Below are 16660 nucleotides of genomic sequence, written 5' to 3'. Positions count from 1 at the left end.
AGACTACATAATCCACTCACAGGTACAGTGAAAAATGAAACTGTTCATTTTACAAATGAAGAGTAAGAAAATAAAATGCTATTCAAAATGGGCTATTGCTTACCGTATTTTCCCAGGTGGTTGGCAAAACGTGCACTTCAGCTCCCAGGTTCCCGACTCCCACACAGTGACAATTTCCTCAAAGCTGACAGCGAGTAAAGAGCCATCTTCAGAAAAGCAACAGTTTGTAGCTTGGTAATTGTGGTAAGTGCCAACATAATCACAGCTCCAGCCCACAGATTCCTCTGTTAATTGCGTAAACAAAAAATATGAAGACATGCCATTTGGAAAAAGGACAAACTAGACAATTTTAAATCACACCTTCATATACATTGGAAAAAGACAATAAAAGTAACTTGGCCAAAATGAAGACTACTGAAAATAAAAGGGTTACATTCTCTCATTAAATATAATCAAGCCAAACATGAAGAAATTGTAACGGATCCAAACAAACAATGAAGTAAGTTTGGCCAGGAGTAGAATGGTTTGGGATACCTTAGCCCACTCAATCTTCCCCCTACCCACCACTCGCTGTTGCCCAATTTGGAAGGTACAGCTTCATGGTGGAAAAGGGGGAAGTGCATATGAAGGGGTGGGCGAATTGACAATTTGTTTCCCCCTCTTCCACGTGCAACTATTTCATAAGCACACAATCATTTATCTGAACGGAATTTCCTTCGCAGTAAAGATACTACAATTAGATTTTTTTGCACTCCATTTAAAAAGTATGTTACTTTCAATGTAAAAACAAGGGTCACCTTTTCATTTTCGATCCAAATTATATATTAAGGGTTAGACTACAGAAACAAACGTGCCCCAAAAAAAAAATAAAAAAAAAACCACAAGAATTCTGGCTCAATGGGTGTAAAATTAAGCATAACGGGGGGGGCGTGGCTTGAGGCGCCAACGATGTGGTCGCCTCGTTGAGAGCTCCGTGGGATGCCCTGGACTCTATGCCACCAAACGCTGTTAAAACAATTAATTCCAGGTGGAAAATACTGTGCCCTGCAGCGGAATCCCCAGGGAGTCAGCAGCCGGACCCGCAGGCGAAACCGGAGTGCGTAAACCGGAGTGCGGAAGCCTCCGTTCGTGGCCTGAGAGTCTCCCCGAGACGGGCCTGCCTTCCAAAATGGCGGCCCCCGCAGACCCTCGCTGAGGCTGCAGCCCGGCCGACCAACCGACCAGCCCGACACTCCATCCCGGGCTCGAGGACGCCGGGCTACCAGCAGGCGGGTGCCAGGGAGCCATGACACCTTCCGCGATCCTGCACTCCGGACCGACAGAGGAGGGGACCGGAGCTTGGCGCAGTGGAGAGTTGACAGGGTGCCAGCCCCCTGAGGAATTGGCTTTCCTCCGTTCCGGCGGACTGCGGACCGTGGGACGCGGCGGGGGGCCCCTGGACCCGCCAGTCTCATCTGCGGCCCGTCCCTGCCCGATCCCGCCCTCCCCCACCAGCACCAACTGTCCTGTCATCGGATCGCACCCGGCGCTGCCTCCCCTGCGGCCTCACGGATCGAGGCTCGGAGACGGCGGGGAGCGGTGAGGAGCCCCAGGACTACATGAGGCAGGGCCAACAGCACCCGCACCAACCCTGATACAAACGCTGCCACGCAACACCAACACCCCCGCCTCCTCCGGCCTTGGGACCCCGGGGACAACTACACAGCGCCGGCAGTGTCCGGAGCCGACCAACTGCTGGACAGAGAGAACGCTGCACCGCCTTCCCAGCTACCGAACCAGCGATCCACGCCGACAGCTCAGGAGCGCTGCGACATAGCGGCCCCCTGGCACCCCCTCCCCTTGGACAGCTGGAGGGACTCCTCCCCCATCGTTGCTCATCACTGAGGCGGTAAGAACACAGCTGCAGCACACCGACATCTTGCCTCCTAGCCTGCTGCCGACCAACGTTCCCCCCCTCCAACAGCCTGGGGGCTTGAGCCACCGCCCCCTCCTGCTAGGCCCCAGCCTGCCCAACATTGTGGCCCCCTGCGGTCCCTTTGCCTTGATCTGCCTGAGGAGCCCCTCCCCCACCTCTGCTCAGCACGGGACTGGCAGAGATATAGCTGCAGCTCACCCTCAACGCTCACGGCCACCAGGCTGGGAAGTCTCATCTACTCACCTGACAAGGGTGTCCCGGCATCGACGCAGTCTTCACACAGAGCCCGATCTGGACTCCAAAATCAGGGCTACAACAAGATTATTTGGCACTCAACCACCAACAACATACAAAGCGCTGGTCCCTCTGAGCACTGCAACAAGCTACGACCTGCAGGATTCTAACCCCCGTTACCCTCTCGGGGGGTCCTCCACTGCCCCGGCCCCTGGGTGGAGGTGGATAACTGCACCCCAGCGCACACCTCACGGCCCGAAAATGGTCACTCCGGCATAGTCTCCGGAAGCCCCTGGAGTCCGCCAACAGTGCCCCACAGCCGAGGCTCTCGGGTGGGTCTGCCCCTGGACCCCCCCCTCCTCCCCATCAGAGACACAAGCGTCCAGCGGAGCCAGAGAGGGGTCCGTACTCGGAGCTGCCCTCCCCTCCCCACACCAGCCTTCGGATAACACGCACCCCAGCAACTGGTGCCCCGGTAACCAAGATGACTAAGCAGAAGGGCCCCAAAACGGCGGACATTGCTAACTTGCTCAACCTGAAGGAGAAACCTAAGCAGCCGGATCCCCCCCTGGCCCTACCTGCCTCACCCGCAAGGTCCCAAGGACAGTGGGCCACGAAAGACGATATACAAGGCCTCTTGGCTGACATCAAAACGGAATTCCGTAATTGCATGAACAAGGTCACAACCAGGATAGATCGCTTGGAGGAGGTGGAACATAGGGTTGGGGACACAGAGGACCAGGTCCTGGAGCACTCAGCACAGATTGCGGAGCTGCAACAGAAAATCCAGTCCCTAGAGGAGAGCGCTGAATCTGTGCACCGCAAGCAAGAGGATCTGGAAAACAGGAGCCACAGAAATAACATCCGAATTCAGGGGGTTCCCGCTTCGATCTCGGACCGGGCTCTCCCAGAATACATCGGAGTTCTCTTCCAGACACTTCTCCCGGACTGCGAAAAATCGCTGCTCTTACTTGACCGCACTCAGACTGCGAAGCCGCAGGAACACCCCAGATACGAGCAGTCCGGAAGTAAATCACCAGAGTGCATTTTTTCCTCGACCAAACAGCAGATCATGGCAGCAAGCCGTTCGCAAGGCGGCTTGACATACCAGGGGACTCCAATACAGCTGTTTCAGGACCTGGCCGCTCCTACGGTCCAACGGCGGAGAGCCCTTCGCCCCCTAACGACCTTCCTGCAGGAGCGGGGAATCAAATACCGCTGGCTGTACCCGGCCTCGCTTCAGTTTACGCTTGAGGGCCAAACGAGGAGAATCCACACCCTTGGGGAGGCAAGCAGCATCATGGGAGGCGAGCCCTTGACACCCGAGGAGGACTCATCTACCTCACCGACAGACAAACCATGCAGCTCAACACCGAAACCCCAGCATAACCGCTGGAGGAGGGTTCCAAAAGGAGGAGAACTTCTGCCGCACACGATAAGTAATTAACCCTCAGCACTCCATGCCAGAACCTGCACTCTTGGCACCCGCGTGTCCCACGCAATGCCCCCAGCCGAGTGGATGGACAGTCACTCCGGCCCGAGACCCGTTGGGGTCAGTTTGGTTGACTTACTTTTTTGGTTTCTTTAGTTGGGCAGGGCCTTTCCCCAGCACCCTTGGTTGCCAGGGCCCGGTTGGCCACAAGTTCAACAGTTATAATTCGGTTGCAGCGGAACCAAGCAGACATCGGTGCCTCCTGGGGCCCACCGGGACTCAGGACGATCCACCTCCGTTCTGGACCATAGCAGCGGCCCACTGACCCACCCTCCCCGGCCCTCAGGCCACGGTTGGATTTCTTCAGGAGACCCGTCTCCTAGCGGAATACTTCACCAGGCTCCGCTCCCGTGCATACCCAACACAATTTCTGGCCTCTGGCCCCTACAAGAAAGGCAGCACAGCGATTCTGTTAGCAAAAGGCACCCCGTTTAAGGAGGAGACCCTCCGCAGCCCTGATGGCAGATTTGTAGCGGTCAAAGGGGAACTGTATGGACAGCTTCACACGCTGATTGCGTTCTATGTGCCAAACGAGGGCCAAGGGACCTTCTACGCTACCCTGGAGTCCTCTCTCCTCCCCTTCCTTGAAGGCCAGGTGGTCATGGGCGGAGATTTCAATGGGGTACCCAATCCCTCACTGGACAGATCGGGCCCCCCCGTCCGCGAAGGACTTTAAGCTAGCCTTGGGCCTCTGCCACATGTTCAGGTCATTGGACGTGGTGGACACCTGGAGGGTCCTGCACCCGGACACCGTGGACTATTCCTTCTTCTCGCATGTCCACCATTCCTCATCCAGAATAGACCTCATTCTGTCCAGCCCGCAGCTCCTGCAGTATACGGACGGGGTGGAGATCGGCACAAGGGTGCTTGTCAGACCATGCTCCAATTCTCCTCACCACAAGGATCTTTGACCCGGATCCCCCGGAGCAGCGAAGATGGTCCCTATATGAGCCTATGCTACATGATTCGGCCGTACATGACTCCATCGCCAAGGCGATTAGCAACTACTTCAGGGAGAACCCCCCCAAATCTTACCTCCACAGCGACAAGATGGGAAGCCATGAAGGCTGTAATCACAGGGGAACTGATAGCCCAAGCGGCCGCATATACTAGGAGGCGCACCAGGAATAGGAGCCAACTGGGAGGAGGACGAGAGGCGGATACAGCCCTGAAGCGGAAATGGTCACCTAAAGCGGCTAAAATGGTCAGACTAGCTCGCACAAAGCTGGAAGCACACTATGCAGAGGACACAGCCCAGACCCTGCTTCGGACCAAGCAGAGCTACTACGCGCACGGCAACAAAGCCAATAAATATCTGGTCAGCAAACTAGCCAAAACCCACCGGCGGAACCACATTACCGCACTAGGGACCCGACAGACAGAACCCTATACGGAGAAGGAGCGAAATTGCAGGTAGCGACAGCCCATCTCACCGACACCCTAACTTCAGCCCCATGCCCACAGACGCTCCAGGAACAATACATAGCGGACGCCCTGCTCACACACATCTCACAGGCAAACAGAGTTGCCGTGGAAGCTCCAATCGCACCCGTAGAGGAAGTACTCAAAAACCTAAAGCCCAGGGCCCACGGCCCTGACGGCTTCCCGCCAAGATTTTACAAACTCTTCCGCCCCATGCTGCTACAGCCAATGACAGAACTATTTAACTCCTTTCGGGACTCCGGCACTATTACGCCAACTATGCAAGAATCTACCACGATCCTGATGTTGAAACCCGGCAAAGACCCAAAGGACTGCTCCTCGTACAGACCGATATCCCTGCTTAATATGGACGCTAATGCATACTCCAAGGTGCTGGCGAACAGGCTGGCACAAATCCTTCCAACTATCATAGACCAGGACCAAGTGGGGTTCATCAGGGGGAGAAGCACCATGGACAATATCCGTCGAGCACTCAACCTCATTCACGACCCAGGAGCAACGGGGGCTGGCGGTCCTGACTCTGGATGCCACCAAAGCTTTTGACAGGGTGGACTGGAACTTCATGCGCCTTACCATGGAGGCATTCCGGTTTGGCCCGATATTCCAGAAAATGGTGTTAGCAAACTACAAGGCCCCGAGAACTTTACTCCGCCTGAACCAAGAGACCTCAACCTCGATCCGGCTCTCTTGTGGGACAAGATAGGGCTGCCCGCTCGTACCGCTGATCTTTGCTTTGGTTATGGAACCGTTCGCCCAAAGGACCCGTGCCAACAAGAGCATCACTGGGCTAGAAGTACACGGTGAACAATTCAAAATCTCCCTCTATGCCGACGATGTGATGTTCTCTCTCACCAACTGCCAGTCCGCTCTGCCCGCTACCTTGGAGGAGCTGAAGACCTTCGAGGGAGTAGCCGGTTTCCAAGTGAACTACTCCAAATCAGAGGCCCTGGGCGTCAATCTGAGTGCTCCCCTCATGGCCGGCCTCCAAGCGCTCTGTCCACTTGCATGGAGCTCCTCCTCAACCACCTACCTGGGTGTTCGCCTCACAGCCGATCCGAAACAACTATTCGCTGCTAACTTCCCCCCGCTTTTCAGCGAACTGGAGGAGGACCTCCAACGTTGGGACAGTCAAGAGATCTCTCTATTAGGTCGGGTCACAGCGTGCAAAATGAATCTCCTCCCTAGGCTGTTGTACCTGTGCTCCGCTCTCCCCAAACCCCCCCCCCCCAAAAACAGGCCCTTGAACGCCTACAGAAGAAACTAGGGAAATTTGTATGGAGGGGACGCAGAGCCAGGATACCCATGAGGGTCATGACCGGTGCCGCCAAGTGGGGTGGCTTTGGGCTCCCCAACCTGATGAACTATTTCCTGGCGGCCCAACTGGCAAGCGCTGGAGCCTGGGTAAATCCGGAGGCCTCCCCGAAATTGTCCCACATTGAACAAGCCAGATGCCAGCCGCAGTTACACTCTCTGCTGCATATCCCCGGGTCCCCCCGGAGCCGAGAACCCCGGATGCTATTGTCAACCAAGGCGACCCTGGAAGCATGGGCATGGCGGAGGGGAAAGGTCCCCGGGGGCTTGAGCCCTCTATCCCCGGTCATATGGAATCCCGCCTTCAGACCAGGTATGGAGGCAGCCTGATTCAACCGTTGGACTAAAGGAGGCCTCCGAACCCTCTCTCAACTCTACGCAGCTACCACCCCACCATTCAAGCTGAGGAATGCAAAGCTCGCTTTCAGCTAACAGAAGGAGAGCGGTTTACATACATCCAACTCCGTCACTGGATATCACAGCCAGCGGTTCGCCAGGGAGCTACCTGGGACCTCCACCCCCTTGAACAGGCGTCAACGGAAAACCCAGGTCGAGGCCAGATCACCAAACTGTACCGCCTCCTCCAGCAGGACATGCTGCAGACCAGACCACCGTACATGTCCAGATGGGAAGCGGACTTGGGACCAAACATGGGTGGAGATATGGTCCAGGAACAACTCAACATCCAGATGCGTCACAAACAAGGAGTGCGCCTTGAAGCTCCTCCACCGCTGGTACTACTCCCCGGTCCGCCTGCACCACTGCAACGCTGATGTCGACCCGGGCTGCTGGAGACGCTGCGGCAAGCAGGGATCCTTCTTCCACATGTGGTGGGAATGCCCGACAGTCCAAGCCTTTTGGAAGGAGGTCCTGCAGGTCGCGGAAGACATCACTCAGCGTAAACTGCCGATGGACCCGGAGGTGGTCCTCCTTGGGGTGGCAAGCCTGGACTGCTATCCGAAAACAGGCCGATCCGCCAAACTGTTGACTCATCTACTGCTAGCGGCAAAGATCACAGTGGCTCGGAAGTGGAAGACACAGGAGGGCCCGCTGCTAGCCCTCTGGTGGTTAAAGGTCTGGGAGATCCTGGTGGCGGAGAAGGTCACGGCAGCAAAGGAGGGGGCACTCCACCGTTTCACTGACTGCTGGGCCCCAGTACTGGACTACCACTGCAAATTCCCGGCACCAACATTCCAACCCCGCTTGGTGGCACATTATCTGGGTCCCCTAACCCCTGATGGGTCGCCAACCCACCAGAGCGCCGCAGACTAAAGGGATGGGGGAGATGGGTTGGTGGCAGGTGGAGGAGAATCCGCGGCAGACATTCTAATGGTAAAGGGACTCGCAATAACCTTGTAATGCATGATTAACGCTGTAACCGTGAAAAATAAAGTTGTTGAAAAAAAAAATTAAGCATAACGAAATTTTGGGACCGAATTTCAATACTCTGGCCTGGTGGGCAGATATTTAGAAGGCCAAACTTTACTGTGAAAGGGACAACTCTGGGAGCTGTAGCCAAACCAGCTCAAGGTAGCAAGGATAGTGGTCTAGGCTAAGTCTCAAGAGGTAGTGAGCTTGTAAAGGGTCTACAATGAGCACACCAAGTGAAGCAGTCAAACGACTACAAACAGGTAATACTATCACACAACACTAAGATTAGATACATATATACAATTACTGGTGTAGTTCCAGATCAACCCACTGAAAAGAACAGTACAGATTAGTGTATGCACTACTAGTCCACAGAGATTCAACCCCATTATGGGGCCTTGTGCCTAAAGGTTCCGCTATGTTCCACACAGTTTATGAAGGTAGGGTCTCTGGGGTCCAGTGAACAGTTCCAAGTGTCACGCAAGTGCCTGCAAGTGAAAGAGGCTGTTTGGCTGTGGACTCTGCACGTTTATTCTCCCGGACCGACTGCCGTTTTGGACTGCATGTAGTCGACAAGAGGAAGCATTCTGGACTCGTAACGTGCTGTTTTGGACTGCCACAAGTAAATAACTTGGTTTTGGTCCCATTTTAGTGACTTGTTCAATGGAGTTAGTGTTTTGGAGTTAGGGTTAGAGTTAGTGTTAGTGTCTCTTGACTGTGCTGCCGGCCATCTCCATCAACCTTCTTTACCACTTATTCTTTTTGCAGCCACAATCCCTTGCGCCTCCTGTGGACCCCTCCGCCTTCTCATGGGGACTGGTGCTCACTCCTACAAAATAGCTGTGTACGCGCACCGCAAGTGCCTGCAAGTGAAAGAGGCTGTTTGGCCGTGCGGGCATGCAAACAAAGCATTTAAGTTATTTTTCATTTTATCATTAATTTTTTTTTTCTTTTTGCCTTTGTTTTTTATGCTGTGCTATTCGTAAAGAATCAAGGCAGGAAGGCATGAATTGTATGTTTATGATACTTGTGTATATGTATGAGCGTTGTTAGCCCACTGATATTTCATTGAACTCAATAATACTCACTACAAATTGCCTATCGCAAAGTGTGAGGTTCTTGAATAATATAAAGAACAGATGGCTAGCAGGCTCAGAAGTGGAAAGTGCTCAGGCATGGTGCCACCCATTACTCTTAGCAACAAGACCATGAGTGAGAAATGCTCTAAATTGTGATGCTGACACCGGTAACATGATTCCTGTTACAGAGGATTCAACATTTATACATTGAATGTTGAGTCTCCAGGCTCAGACAAAGAGGGCAACTCGCTTAATAGCGACTTTGACATTAAAGCACTAGCCGACTTAGATTCTCGCATCCGACTATCGGCCTGCTGACTCCTCTTATTCCGAGAAAACATGACTCACAAGAAAATACATCCGAAAATACAAAATTGACACCAAACATCAATCCATCACTGTTCAGGGCAAATACGAGCAATTGTGGTGTGGCCTCCCACCCAGACTCTCCCTCAAGTCCAGACCAAGGTATTCCATATTCTCAGAATAATGGCAGTGACGCCAGTATACCCTCCACTCCAAAGGATCAAGAACCTTTCACTTTCCCAGTAACAAGAATCATTGATTTATTAGATAAAGGGCATGACGTCACTCATTTAGAACTTAGAGACATTAAATACACCATGAATGAGATTGATTGTAAGGTAAACAGGATGGAAGGTTTTATTCTTGCATTGGATGGTCTCTTTCTAAAGTCAATTACACCTCCTGAGGCCAAGATCAAACATGAACAAAGCACCCAGACTATAGAATTCAGTCCCATTGACACAGCAGACCCAGAGTCTGAATCACCAAATGAAAATATGTCAATACGACATGAATTAGCAACTATAAATTCCACCCTAAGCGAACTCAGAGCCATGCCTAATCCATCCAATCCAGTTTCCCCATTAGAAATTATTGCAAAATCTGCCGATAGTCCTTCAGTCCTTCTTAAAATCATTGAACAGGATCAACCCGCTAGCACTGAGGAATGCGAATCTGAATATATAGGTTACGCATCTAGAAGATTCCGCAAAAATCAAAAACATTGCGTCAAACGTGTGGAGAAAAAAAACGCAGATCAGCCAATGAAAAAACTAAAAAAAAAATATAAAAAAGAAAATCCTGTGAGCCCGGACAGCGGCGGTGAGGATGCGATTGATGTAGCACAGCTCTCTGTGGAATGCCAATCGCATCTAGGTACCGATTGCAAAAATATAAATAAGACTAAAGAAGCCAAAGCAATAGTAATCCCCTGCGACAATCAAGTAACAGTTCCAGTTGAGATACAAGCTGAACCAGCAGCTATTGTGCTTCAACATGACCCAAAGTATGAATTAGCCAACATGAGTAAGAATGAAGGGGATGAAACGAAAATCCAAAAAACACTTTCCAATTACTTGCAAAGTGTTGGTAGGAAAAAAACTTTGAATAATTCTACACAGCTTCCCAATCACACAACAGACTCAAACAAAGCATCTAACCAATCCATTGGAGGGGTAGTGAAAAAGTCTTCTTCGCTTTACTCGGAAACACTACAAAAAAATCAGGTTATTACACAAGCTAGCAATCCTAACAATTTACCTACTACCTTAAATGGAAGTGGAAAGCAAAGCAAATTACTTAATGATTCCTCTACTGGAAAGTCTTTTGCATTGACTGAGTCTGTCTGTGTAGCACCTATCTGTGTTGCACATGAAACATTCATCGCAGAGCAGCAATCTGACTGTTCTAAATATGCAAGAGTCCATGCGCACAGCATCAACAACTGGCGTTTCTCCAATTGAAATAATCAATCAGCTTTTAACTATGAAAGCCTCTGGGAATGAATCTAATGTGCACTGACTCTCCACATTTCACAGTAGCAAATGCTCCATCTGTCACTCAACCTGTGTCTGTGGGACCAGAGCAGGGTCACATTAGAAAAAATCTAACTGATCTAAAAAGCATTTTTAATCTCAAAGATCACATATCTGATCAAAATGATCAGACCAAGGCAACACATAAAGGTAGTCCTTTGCTTGAAAAAGATAACATTAACGAAGCCAGACCCTCATGCTCAAATGCTCCTAATAAGAAACTCATTAATATGATAGGGTTTGAGGGTAATCCGGAAATATTACATGGGGCGTGAATTAACAGGAAATATCTTTTGGATCTTTTCTATGTAATTCCATCACTAAGAATTATATCATCCAGCGACATTGATCATATTGCCTTGGCTCCTACTAACAATTTTCGTATGACATGTCATTTACTTTCTGAACATGTACTGAAACTCATTTGGTCTTACAGAAGGGAACTTTCAGAAATGGGATTCTCATTGCATACATTCAATGATGAGATACTGGCAGACGATTTTTTTAAATGCAAATCAGCGATGTAATCCAAATGAGCGCAAAATGAATGGTGTTCTGACAACTAGTGCCAAAAATGACAAATCTTGCATAACTCAACTCTTGACAATCAGTCGCACCAATAATGAAATGGCATGGTTAGAACCATTGCTTAAAACGATATTTGTGGCAAATCAAGATTTGTTTACACCACAGACTAAGGAGAAGTCTGCCCTCAATGTCGTCTCATGGAACTCGTGTGGGTTCAGTAACATTTATATTTGGCTTGGCACGTTTGTAAAACCACCAACAATTATTTTGTTTCAAGAATCAATGAAAATGGAATCATTAGTCATCCCAGATTACCACTTGTACTGCTCCACTGCTTCTAAAGGCATAGGTGGTAGGCCTTTTGGTGGATTAGCTATCGCAATCAACAATGCCGCTTCCTGTCGAACAACCTTGGTGTATTCATCCATTCATGTTTTAGCAATCTTCATATGACTCAATAAATGTGAAACCAACGCAATCCTAATCAATGTGTACTATAATCCCTCAAAATATTCGATTCTTGATTTTTGATGATCTAGATTGTTGTTTTGATCAAGCTTTAACCATGCACTCCAATTATGAGATTATTGTAGGCGGGGATTTCAATTCACAATGTAATGGACAGCTTATAAACGATCCTGCGTGCAAACAATCCAACTCAAATAATTGGCAACGAGGGGCAGATTCGTGATTATTTTGAAAATTGGGATATGTCATTCATCAAATTTAGTCAGTCTTCGAATGTACACACTTGGAGAAGAGGTAAAATTGGCTCTGCAATTGATTTATTTTGTGTCTCTGATTCACTGCTATCCAGAACTGATTTGGCTAAAATTGGGAAAATTAACTAGTGATCATGCCCCAATCACTCTTACTACTTCACTTGATATTGAGCAATGGCATTCTAACATCTTTCTACTTCCTATTGAAACTAAAAGGGATAACATTTCTTTAAGATGGAATCCCACTTTATGTAGAAAGTTAGCGGAGCGAGTACAAAACCAGCTCAAAGGTTTGACTAACTGGGAGTCTATGAACTCATACTCTATCGACTATGTGAATTCAATCATCAAGAATTGCATCGAAGATGCTCTTAATCATTACCGAGCCAAAGTACCTCTTTCTGTGCCTATTCACAAATAGATTCAATTTTAACATCAAATTGTTAAAACTATCGAAAAATCGTGACATTGGAAGATTAGAAACATTGAATCTACCGATCTCGCAATACATACCAAAAAAGAAGCGCATTATCCGTGACTACAAATTCAAAATCAAAGGTGTCCAATTGGAACAATACAATGACCAAAATTGCAAAATGATCAAAGCAATTTGTTGCCACAATTCATGGGATATTTGGTCAGCTTTGAAAAAGGATATTGTACCCGACAGATCTCACAAGTGTGAAATAAAAGCAGAAACATGGATATCTTATGTTAAGGAGAAATATACAATACTGGCTCGCTTCAATAACATAACTGATGACATAGTTCCGGTTTTCTTGTCTAACCATTTTGTTTGGTCCACGTATGATATAATGTGGGCCATTAAGAAACTGTCCAATTCCCGTGCTCCGGGCCCTGATGGTATTCCAAGTTGCGTATATAGATCAGACCCTATATTTTGGAGTAAAATCTTAAAATTAAATTTGATAGCATTCTCCAAAAGGGTCTTATTCCAACATCCTGGGTCACGTCCATTCTTATACCCCTTTATAAAAAGGGTGATTCCAGTTTACCAGAGAATTATCGTCCCATATCCTTGACAGATGCAGCGGCAAAGTTTTTTTTTTCCATCTTAGTCATTCATGACCTGGAAAAATATCTATCCACCAATAAAATACTCAAAATGCCACGTTGGATTTAGGCGTCAGTTGGGTACAACCTTAAATGCTACAATCATGGCCCATCTGATTGCTGGTGTTAAAAGAAGGGAACTTGGCATCGTATACATTGCCTCCATCGACATGTCTTCCGCATTTGATTCTGTAGTGAGGAATGTCCAATGGAATAAAATGCGTACATTTGGAATCCCAGTACATTTTATATACTGGATTACCAAATTTCATTCAATTACATCCTGTAGAATTCGCTTGACTCTGGGTGGTTCCCTAACTGAATCTGTTCCCCTTTATCTTGGCTTAAAGCAAGGATGCAACTTTGCATCACTGCTTTTTAATTTGTATCTAGCTGACATGGACGATCTTTGGGAATCAGCAATCTCATTTCCTGCAAGGCTCTTCACTTCGCTTACATTGGGCTAGCCTTTGCAGATTTAGTTTTTTTTTCCTCAACTCCAGCTGGTCTTCAAACTAAATTGGACCTATTCTCAAGGTACGCCTATAATCAATCTCCAACCTAACCCATCCAAGACTCATGTTATGATTTTTCAATCTGCCAAAAAGCCCAATAAATTTAGATGGACTATTGGTGATATCCCTATACACAAATTAAAAGAGATCATCTATCTGGGATATCGATTGAGTAATGTCACTACTATTAACTCATGGGTATACTACTTGAAGCAAAAAGCCAGACCTCTACTGAGTCAAATGAAATTCATTTTTTCCAAATTGTGCAAGTTCTCAATCCTACCACTTCTTGAGTTCCTGACATTAAAAGTGGAACCAACTATCTTATATGGACTGGACATTTTTCCCGGTAGCCTGCACAAGGAACTGGCCTCATTACAGGGCATAATGGTCAAAAAAGCATTGCGTTTATCTCCATCTATTCCTAACTGTATCATCAGACACGAAATGGGCCTTATCTCCTTATCCACCAGATCAACATGGCGTGCTTTATCCAACTATTCCAAAATTTTGAATTACCATGACAATTCCATCTATCAAGACCTCTGACCTCAAAAAGGGTTGCTCCTCTAGTTAGATTACCAGCTTTTATGAAACTATGGAAAAAAACTTTAATCAGCTTGTGTGTTGATAGTGAAGATCTGTATAGGCGTCCAAATTATGTGAAACAAAAGCTATTTCAGAATGATTGGTGTGAAACCATTGAACAAATTTCTACTCTAACCACATGTAAGGAATATGCAACATTTTCACACAAAAGGGACGGTTGCAATGACTATCTTAGGATGTTCCCATGTAACAACTAGAATGTGCTACATGCGTTTTAAGCTAAACCAATATACTCTTGAACGAACAAAGCATTGGGGAATTGGAATAAATAAACAGGGCACATCTAATTGTCGGTTTCCTAAATGCACAGAACAAAACGAAACACTAAAAACACCTCATCCTAGAATGTCCTTTCTTTAGGGATGCAAGGACAAAGTCATTTCTAAAATGTATTGAATTATGAAGATTGTATGATTTCACTTTGGAGTCTACTCATGCAAGGCAATGAGAAGGCCTTAATTTTTGCCTTGGTTGATTTTTTAAAAGTAATAGAAAAAGAGATTGACGCTTTAATGATTTATTGTGTTTTAATATAAAAAATTGTTTAAAAATGTACTGTTGTGTAATTTTGTAAAGGTTCTTTGAACTATACACAAATAAAAACATTTTTTTAAAAAGTGTCACGGGACAAGTTTGAAGAGTGCTTGTGTGAACAAGCAATGGCAAAGCCAAAGTGTTAAAACAGTTTTATAAAAGTTAGGGGAGCAGGTCAGTATCGTTATTACCCCCAAACCCCCATACTCATATTGTTAATGAGACTTGGCAGGTCAGTTGAAGGCCCAAGGTTGCTTTCCCCACCGTCAGCATCTGCCCTTGATCCCCAGGAGTTGCAGATCCGAGCAGCTCTCCGGTCGGTGCCTAATGCTGGTGCAAGGTCTCCCAGTTGAGGAATGCAGCAAAACTTGATGCATGGCCCCTCTACGGACAGGAATGGAGGCAGGCAAGCAATTTCAGATAAGGGCCACCAATACACAGCGACACAAAGGGACTTACTTGCCACTGTCAGACTTTCCGTCCCTACTTAGGTTCTCCTTAAGGCTAGAACCACGAAATTTTGCAGAAGTCAGTCTTGTGGCACAAGCAGAGGATCTCCCAAGGCCTCAACTTGGAACGGCGACATCTGCAGTGTGGTAGCCCCAACTTGGGCGGTCCTGGGGCACTTCCGAAGGCTCTTTGTAGGATTTTGAGCTGCTGTCTAGAATGGATGTTGCCTCCACTCAAGGGTCGCAGCTCCTTAGCACTTAGCAAGCCCCTCCCAACTGGTGCCTTCCTGCTTCCCGCTCTTTCACCACTTAGCAAGCCATGCCCACCTGTTGCCTTCCTGCTTGCCGCTCTGTTTCCCTACTTAAGGAGCCCTCCAGCTTCTTTTCCTTTGCAGATGGGGAGCAGGTGCAAGTGGATATAGGTCACCTAGCCTAAGCCCCGCCCACCTGGTACCTTCCTGCCTGTTGCTCTTTTTCACCACTTAGCAATCCCCACCCACCAGGTGCCTTCCTTCACCATCACTGTCTTGTGGCCAATGCTGGATTTGACTTTTATGGGCTTCATTCATTCACAGTGCGTCACTCTTTCTCAACTCTCATGCTCGACTTCCTTTGCATCTTGTACTCATGGTGGCCCTGAATCATGCTGTTCCCATCTTCATCTTGTATCCTGGCTTGCAACATTATGTGTTACTACTGACTTCTGCAATTGTATTCGCTCTCCACTCTTGCTTCTCCACTCTATTTGACTGACTATTTGACTGCTTACTCTCTTTTCTCTCCTCCTTTCCCTTCTCCCTTTTCCTATCTCCTCCCCTTACTTTCTTCTATGCACTTACTCTATCAGAATTGTCCCTGGACCTAATATGATAGCAACCTCGTCTGTTTCCTCCACCCTCCCATTACTGTTTTTTTCCTCCCCACAACCCCTCCAGCACTATCTGAAATGTCGTCAGGCCTAGTATGATAGTCGCTTGTTTTGTTCCTCCCCTCCCTTTCTGCACTCCTCTCCCTCACCTTTTGTTTTTCTCCGGCTCTACCAGAAATGTCATCAGGCCTAGTACGGTAGTCAACTGTCTGTTTCCATTTCCTTCCCACTCTCCCCCTCCCTTCCTTATCTATGTCTTAGCTCTTGCACTATCTGAAATGTCGTCAGGCCGAGTACGATAGTTCATTTCACATCCTTACTGTTCATGGCCTGTAAGAATGTGGTTGTATTTTCCCTTGTTCCCTCCCTTGCCTTGAAGCGCTTTGAAACACAGTGTATAGGCACTATATAAATAAACTATCATATCATATCCTTCACAGGACTGCTGGAGATCTTTCACAGGACAGGGCTTTAACAGGGCAGTAGCAGAAGTTGGTTGCCAAGCCTTCTGACAAGTGCCTGTTCTCCTTGCAAGTCTTGTAGGAGGACAGGAGTCTTCGCACCTTCAAATTCTTCCAAGATCTCTCCAGAGTGGATGCAGGGGTCCTCTTATCCTAAAAGCCAAGTAAGAGCAGCAGCCCCTACGAGCCAATGACAGATCACACACACAACCAC

The 16660-nt window shown here is 48.0% G+C and overlaps 1 protein-coding gene across 1 annotated transcript in view; it reads right to left on the bottom strand.

Annotated features, from left to right (window-relative positions):
- WDR75 (WD repeat domain 75) overlaps positions 1–16660 on the bottom strand; it is a 552173-nt gene that overhangs the window by 267652 nt on the left and 267861 nt on the right. Inside the window, exon 14 of the mRNA XM_069615630.1 lies at positions 104–284. Coding sequence (XP_069471731.1) covers positions 104–284 — 181 coding nt within the window. The remainder of the gene's footprint in view (positions 1–103; positions 285–16660) is intronic.

This window comes from Ambystoma mexicanum, chromosome 9, assembly GCF_040938575.1.
Source record: "Ambystoma mexicanum isolate Mex_15411 chromosome 9, UKY_AmexF1_1, whole genome shotgun sequence".
Taxonomy (NCBI): domain Eukaryota; kingdom Metazoa; phylum Chordata; class Amphibia; order Caudata; family Ambystomatidae; genus Ambystoma; species Ambystoma mexicanum.
The sequence above is the reverse complement of the archived record's forward strand: the minus strand, read 5'-3'. Positions and strand labels throughout refer to the sequence as shown.